Raw genomic sequence first — 8035 nt, forward strand, 5'->3', positions numbered from 1 at the left:
TATATTTTAAAAATTTAATTACAAAACTATGATAACTCTGAGAATGGAACGGATACAAGTGGAGATACTTTGATGCATGAGGTAGTGTATTAGAATAAACTTGTATTAGTTAGAATAAATTGATTGATAAATTCACATAACTGTTTAAATTGAAACAGTGCATAAATGAAAGTTGAACTAACATTAAATAGCAGGAAAAAAATTCTGGGAATGAAAGTGACGAAATGTTGAATATGACCCATCAAGTTAAAAAACGTGAAGAGTTGACACCACCAGCTAAAAATAGTTCAAGTTCTAAAGTTCCCGTGAACGAAGAGGTAATGCTAACTGAATAAACGTTTATATGCCATTATATATGATTGTATATATAACAATTCAGCTGAAGCATAGTTATATACTGAACTTATTTTTATCATAGATTGGAAAAAAAGGCAAACAGGTTGCTCAAGTGATTTGCTCAACATCAAAAAAAAAAAAAAGTAAGTGACCAAAGTGAAGAAGTCGTCACACCGTCATATTTATATTGTCTTCGATCATCAATCAAGAGAGAGGTAATTTTTACTATACTTACAAGTGTAATTTAATTATGATTGATTACTTTTTGTAACTCTAATAACCCTAAATATTCAATGTTTTACATTCATATTGAATTTTGAAGGTAAAAAACTACAATGAGAATGCACGAAAAGTTGAGGGTGAAAAGCAACCGAGATGTGATAGAAAAAAACCAATTAAAGCTCAACTTGATCCTGAAAATTATGAGTTTAGTAAAAAAGGAGAAAACAGACTGGTATGAAATTATGTAACATAAATTAATAAAAGTTTTCTATGATTTATAAGGAAATGATAATAATGGTATGTTTCATTTTTTTTTTGGTAGCGTTTACCAATGGAAGTTGCAAGGAGATCAGGTCTAACAAAGGCACTACATTCATTGAAGATTCAGACACTGGATGGAACAATGATGGAAAACAAAGTGGACATAGAGAAAAATGGTCTTAAACCACGTTACTCAATGGTCAAGTGGGGGGATTTTATGGCTGCAAATGGTTTGAAAAAAGGTGACATTCTTCACTTCAACTTTGTTACCTCAAAACAGGTGCTGGAGTTAAGAAATGTGGATCGAGTTTAAGACAAATGTGTTGACTGATGGTAGTAGGTATAACTTTTGATATATGGGATGTTAATGATTATGTTTTTTTTTTGAAATATGCATATATTTGCATATGAAAACGTTGGTACAACTGTGGTTAACTATATGCTTATATAATATGTGCATATGTCTGCATATATGGATAATGTTAAGTTTTTGGAACAATATATGTTAGTATGTTATGAATGTTAATCATCTCATTTATCTGTTGAATGGAATATAGTAGAAATAGTTAGTCTAATAAAAACAAACACCATTAAAAGTTGTATAAAAAAAGGAAGTAACATATAAAATGAATAAAACATACCTGATAATATGTATTCACTAAACGGCTTGATATGATTATGAAGGAAAGACACAGAGATTAGGGAAATGGTAGTAACTTATTCTTGTAAGTGATTAAGAAGGGAAAATCAGAAAGTATAGTGTTTATATGAAACAAAACACAATGAGAGCCAATATAGTTGAATGTATACTTTATATAAAACAATATCAGTATTTATAGAAAAACGATAAGTTTGGAATATATATCAATCAATTTCTAAAATTGTAACAATTATAACATAAATTAAGGAATAAAACGTTGTAATGATTTTAGGAATTTAATAACAAATTCCTAATATTAAGAAAGGAAATAAATATATATTATTTGAATTATAATCAATACTCCATGTAGGAATGTTTTAATTAGACAATGACGGGAGCAATATATGTCATGATAACCCATACTTAAAATACGATTATTCCATAGTGAAATCACAAATTATTTGATGTGAACAAAACCGCTAATTGTAAACATCATAAAGTTGATAAACAAAACGCTGGCCATTCTGAACAATCACCATCTCCTCCAAAACATTTGAATTATTTTGAGTTAAATGATAATCATCACCAAAATATAGTTGACTGAGTTCACGCGGCCACAAATCCATCAAAATAGACGAATTGATGAACAAACCTTGATCTTGGAGCATTTCCTGGAAAACAAATCATAAACAAAAGAGGTTCAAAACACATAAACCTAATAAGAAAAGTAATTGTGTTGTCATATAATCAAAATAAGACGATAAATAGTACCATATAATCCTCAACATAAGAACCACGTTGTTCAACAAATTCTTTGGAGGATAAACCATCACGCCATTCTTTGCATACTAACTTGAAACGATGTATAGATTTGGTATCAATTTTGATTAAGATATTGAAAAGTATCAGGTGAAAAGGAAGCTCAACCATTGTATCTCGAATACCTAAAACATTTTAATCATTGCACAATATCATTTGGCGGTATGAAAATGAGTTGTGAAGAACCAATATATATATCACCATTACGAATTCATGAAGATAATAAGAGTAATAACTTACTGACCTGCTTAGCTGTTATAGAATAAGTGATCTAAAGACAAGGGTATATATAATAATAATAAACATGTCAATTATGGAATGAAATTGATAAGGATGTTTTCAATTATTAAGAGATTTGAAATATAATATTAACTTTTAATATTATACAATGTTATTTTTTTATATCTTCAATTATATGTTATTTTTAGAACAAGATCATTATAAAATAATGTTTCAAAAATTGAAGATATAAAAAATAGATAACATTACGATTATAATATGTTATTTCTTTATGATGAAATTTAAAAAGATAACATGAATATGACGGACTTTGAATTTTGATCTGTGTTTAATATTTAAAAAAATATTAAATAACTTTATAGATTTAAATATAGTATGTTTTTTGATAATGTAAAATTATTTACCAAATATATACAAAAAATGAAGATTATAAAACATAGAAATGGTCAACAATTATTTATTTTCTGAAAGTTGATGTTTAGTAAAGTAAATAAGGTCAACAATCCTTTACAACATAAAAAATGGAGACAAAGATTGTTACACGATAGTAAATTAAACCAAAACAATCAATGGAAGAAAAATTTTATGTTTTCCGGTTACAATGTGGTTACCAACATTTGTTTAAATTGATAAAATCCTTTTTAATAATTAACATTAGAATCATATTAACTAACAATTAAATACGTACTGAACTAACTAATATTTTTTACAAATTATTCACCACAAAACAAACCAACAAACTATATAATGTATATTAGGAAATATTAATATCCAGTTAAAAACCAATTCAATATTCCAAACAACCCGCAAAATGTATTATTGAGAAACACCAAACTAAAAAAAAAACTGGAAATTAAATTCGACACGACACGGATATTTCTTTATTTCTCTAACTTTGGGGTGATCAGGTCCAAATTGACATCATCGTTGAGGTTATCATTCCCAGGACTGTTTCGACGTTTAGTAGACGAACTTTGAACAGCATCAACATCATAAACATCTTGAAGGTTACGTTTGATGTTCTCGAACTTTGACTGATCTTGATCATTAACATCAAAATTATCTGGCGTAACACTATCGCCGATCACAGATTGAGACCCCTATAAAAGGTGAATATAATAATATATCATAAAAATCAAATAGTTATTTATATTTAATACAAAATGATGTTAAATAAATAAATAAAACAACATACCTTTGAGCAACATTTAACATTTCCAACAGAATCGGACAAGCATTGGACATTTGAATCAGACATATCAGACTGTAAAAATATACAAAGGTCGGTTAATTTGTCACATCATGATTAATAGGATATATAAAATAAAATTTTTTTTTTAAAAATAAACACTAACATCATTAATTTTCCATTTATTCTCCAGAGCAGAAAGTATGTCATCATCACAACTTAACATCGAAATTCCATAGTTTTCTATCTGGTTAGAAATGTTAAAACTGGAAATTTTGATTTGAAATGCAAACTTTTTGTTGATCAAGATATCAAACTCAGATGGAAGTGACTGAAAGGAGCCTTCGGTAGAATTGTCAACCTATACAAAATTACACAATCTTATCTTAGTATATATAAATAAATATGGTGTGGATAACAAAATAATTTTACCTTTGAGTACACATCAAGAAGCTCTTTGGAGGTTTTTTTGATAAGCTTAATAGCTTCATAATCAAACAACGTACAAGAAACAGTCCCGGTCGAGTCCTGAACCCTTAGAGGAATCTTGTAACTGACAGATGAAATAAAATAAAATATTATAAAGTAATAAAGAAAGAGTACAAATTTAATTAACTAAAACACAAACAATACCGATAAACAGGAACAACATCAACAGCATCACAATCAGAGTTTATACACTCAAAAGTCTTCTCATCCAAAACATCAAAACTGCCGTCATCTTTTTCAACCAATGTTGACTTCTCTTCAATTTGCTTCTTACAATTATTGCATGATAAATAATACCAAGGCTTATCATTTGAAATTGTTATAACAGTACCAACAATGATAACCTTTTTCTCCTATAAAATTTATATTAAAATTAATAAGATCAATACCATAGTGTACCAAAATTGGGAATTAAATAAAAACTAAGATAATCAATATAAATATAATATAATTTTTACCACAGAAATTGATGCAATATAAGCAGTCAACACAAAGTCTTCAGCATTAAGAAACTCATCTTCTGCACTGGATATAACTTGAGAGCACGACTGTTTAATGGAAGATGAGTTAGAAAACTCCTTCTCAATATACCTGTAACAGTAGATTATATTATATACTCAGAATGAATAATTATCATGTCTCATCATTAAATAATAATTATATACCCGTCCTTGAATTCTTGTATCTGATCCAGATCAGAATTTATGAACACACGACTCGCTTCAAACATATTAGTCAGGCCAATCTTACCTGAATAGAATGTCATAATTTACTACATGATTAAAAAACGATATAATTTTGTAACATCATAAAAGGAGGTACATATCGTTACAAATATTTAATATAGATTTCTGAACTAAATTTAAGAATTTAAATTTATACCTTGATAAATGTTTGCCGTGCCAAAATGGACGAGAATAACAACATGATCAGGTCGATTTTTATCATTCATGTACTCTGACAAACTGATTGCATAGTTTTCCCATAACGTAAGACTAATCTTCTGATCTCTGTATAATGAATATTTAAAAAATTAAAATAAAACATATCAACTAAAGAATATGTAAATAAAAAAATATCAAAAACTCAATCTATATATATATGTATATATAGATATAGTCAATACTCGAGATCTTTCAGAGTTATGTTCATTCGTTTGGTTTTAGAGCCATCCTTCCTGTTTGCATCTTCAATAGGATAAGACACAACAACATAACCGATGAAATCTGTATGTTTACAAGAAATTGTGAATAGAAATATATGAATTTATGTAAATGTTATAATAATAGTGATACAACTGTGAATACCTATTGGAGTATTGACTTCAACTTTTTTACTCAACACTGATTTAAAATCAGTGAAACGAAAAAAGTACCGAGGACCAGACCAGTTTTCAGTTTTCAGAACAGAACTGAATGCGTACAGAGATAGCTTCTGATCATTTCCAGTAACCTTAATCTTGGTTGTATCTTTGGCTAGTGATGGCTTGTGAAACAATAGACAGTCATCAACAACAAAAAATTTAAGGAACCGTTTGAAAAGTTTATGTAAACAGCTACATTGAATGAATGAACCCTGAAATAGTAAAGATATAATGTGCAATTTAGATAAACAACATGGAAAAAAATTGTTAAAGAGGAATATAGATAATATTTAAAAATCTATAAATTTGTTACCTCCTCATCCATCAACAACATGTCAACTCGATAGATCTGACTATCAGAACCATTCATTTTCTTATTCCACATGGATATGATCTTGGCCTTGACTGTGTAGTTCGTAGATTGAGCATTAAGTGACCTGAACAAAGTGATCTTATTGTTCTCCATCTCACTGTTAAAAGAAGAAAAATATGATGAGACACTTATGATGTTTAATATAATATTAATATGAGAATTGAACAACTGTTAAGGGTTGTACCTTGATTCGTAAGAAAAATGATATGAAAAATGAGAACGAATATGAATGACAAACAATAGAGATGTTCTATATATATATAAAAAGCAAAGAGAAAGATATGGAATGATTTGTACTTTTTTTTGGAAGTTATAAATTAAAATTATTTTTTATGGCAAATGACAGGAAGAAATTTATGTTTCATTGGTGTTTCCTAATATAATAGTCTTGGAAAAAAATTTGAAAATATTCAAAAAAAGTCTTTTGCCGGGTTAAATTATTCAAACCAAGGAATAAATGTAACAAACTAAATACAAAAATTGAAAGAAATAATAAGTTTAATGTGGTAATGATGAGTGAAGGAAAGACGATTAAATTTAGGGTTATAAAATTTGTAACGTAGATTGTGTAAGATTTTAAAGATATTGATACAACCATATAATTGACACAAGGACTTAGGTACCAACTAAATACTACAATTGAAATTTGGATATTCATCAACATGAAAAAAATAATTGTATGCAGAAGAAAACAGAGACAACTATGACCATCAATAATATAAATTGTAATCTTAGAAATAAAAAAAATTAAAACTTACTTTTAGTCTATACGGCTTTGGTGTGCTTACATACCTGAATAGTATGAAAATGAAAAGAAAATCACCAAATGAATACAAAATCAAGGAAGAGCACGATAAGAACATACCAAATAAACAAAAAAATATTGAATAAAATGAAGCAGCAGTTTATGATGGAAAAAATTGGATCAAACCTTGTAAGAAAATGGCTAACCCTAGCTTCTGTAATTCAGAATCCGCATGTATCCCCAATGTTTATTCCTTACATTCGAACAAAGATCATGTTACGGGAGATAAATGAAATGAAAGTAATACAACTGAACTGATTTGTTTACCAGGAACAAAATAAGAAGGATTTATGGTACCAAAAGCACAAAACCTAGGTTATGAAATCCCAAAAGTTGCTTAATCAATCCAGTGTTATATGTTATAAACACAAATCAAAAAGAAGAATGAAACAATAAATCTCGACAAACCGTTCCTGAAAGGTAATAGACAAACCGATTTAGGGAAATACTGGATTGATGATGAAAATTGGTTGCTTCACGCTGAAAGGGACTTGAAAAAACTGTATCGATGAAGAGAAAATCTCAAAAGAAGGTTAACCAACAAAAATTAGGGCTTTTTATTTACTCTTATATACCCGGGTCAAAACTTTGCGGGTATGGATATGTTAACCGGATCCCGTGTAGCAACATCACCACTCTCTAAGTTTCCCGCCAAAAGTTGTGTGAGGTTGCACCATATATGGACACGTGTCCCAGATCTTGTTTATTTATTATATATATAGATATTATATACTAATGTGGGGCAGCTCACCTGGTAGAGGTTCTTGCTTCTTAGGTGCTGTTTGTTTTTGCAGACATAAACTGTCTGCAAGCTGATTTTATCTGTTTTTATGTCTGCAACTGAAGATGTGGTCTGAAGATCTGCAAGCTGAAAATATAAGACTGTTTGTTTTTATAAGTTGATACTGTCTGCATAAACTGAAAATATGTAAACTGTCAAACTTATTTCACTAGATAGAAGTCGTTTAACATACAAATTACATAAAAAAATATAATAATAAAACCAAGTTTAAAAACACAAATAGTGAAAAAACTCAAAGTACATTGTTTTGCATTAATTCTTGTGCTATCTGATCTCGAAGTTGACTCATGAATTCACGGTCCGCTGCACTTCCATGGTAAGCTACTTCTTCTTCACCACCATCTTGTGCATGTTCATCTCCATCTTGAAGGCGTACATTTGGGTGATCATATTCATCAAAAAAGTCATCACTTAAGCCCTCTTTCCGTATAAAATTGTGAAGCGCAAAACATGCAATCGTAACATTTCGTTGTGTAAGCAACGAGAAGGGGGCCAT

General features: G+C 29.0%; 1 protein-coding gene across 1 annotated transcript; it reads right to left on the minus strand.

Moving 5' to 3' along the window:
- Positions 1-3399: 3399 nt before the first annotated feature.
- On the minus strand, positions 3400-8035 carry LOC110934689 (replication protein A 70 kDa DNA-binding subunit C-like). Its single transcript, XM_035989412.1, has 13 exons — positions 7781-8035; positions 7146-7150; positions 5873-6029; positions 5504-5771; positions 5323-5422; positions 5079-5206; positions 4862-4946; positions 4655-4787; positions 4341-4549; positions 4140-4260; positions 3874-4068; positions 3714-3782; positions 3400-3618 (listed from the first exon to the last, which is right to left on the minus strand). The coding sequence occupies exons 1-13, from the start codon at positions 8033-8035 to the stop codon at positions 3400-3402; spliced, it is 1944 nt and encodes a 647-aa protein (XP_035845305.1).

Source organism: Helianthus annuus, chromosome 4 (assembly GCF_002127325.2).
Source record: "Helianthus annuus cultivar XRQ/B chromosome 4, HanXRQr2.0-SUNRISE, whole genome shotgun sequence".
Lineage (NCBI taxonomy): Eukaryota > Viridiplantae > Streptophyta > Magnoliopsida > Asterales > Asteraceae > Helianthus > Helianthus annuus.

Bases quoted from the DNA above. Each gene is read 5' to 3' on its own strand.
- LOC110934689 (XM_035989412.1), bottom strand. From the start codon at position 8,035: ATGGCCCCCTTCTCGTTGCTTACACAACGAAATGTTACGATTGCATGT. The intron at 4,550-4,654 runs GTAAAAATTATA...TAAATTTTATAG, and splicing joins ATATTGCATCAATTTCTGTG to GAGAAAAAGGTTATCATTGT. The intron at 4,261-4,340 runs GTATTGTTTGTG...TTCATCTGTCAG, and splicing joins GATGTTGTTCCTGTTTATCG to TTACAAGATTCCTCTAAGGG.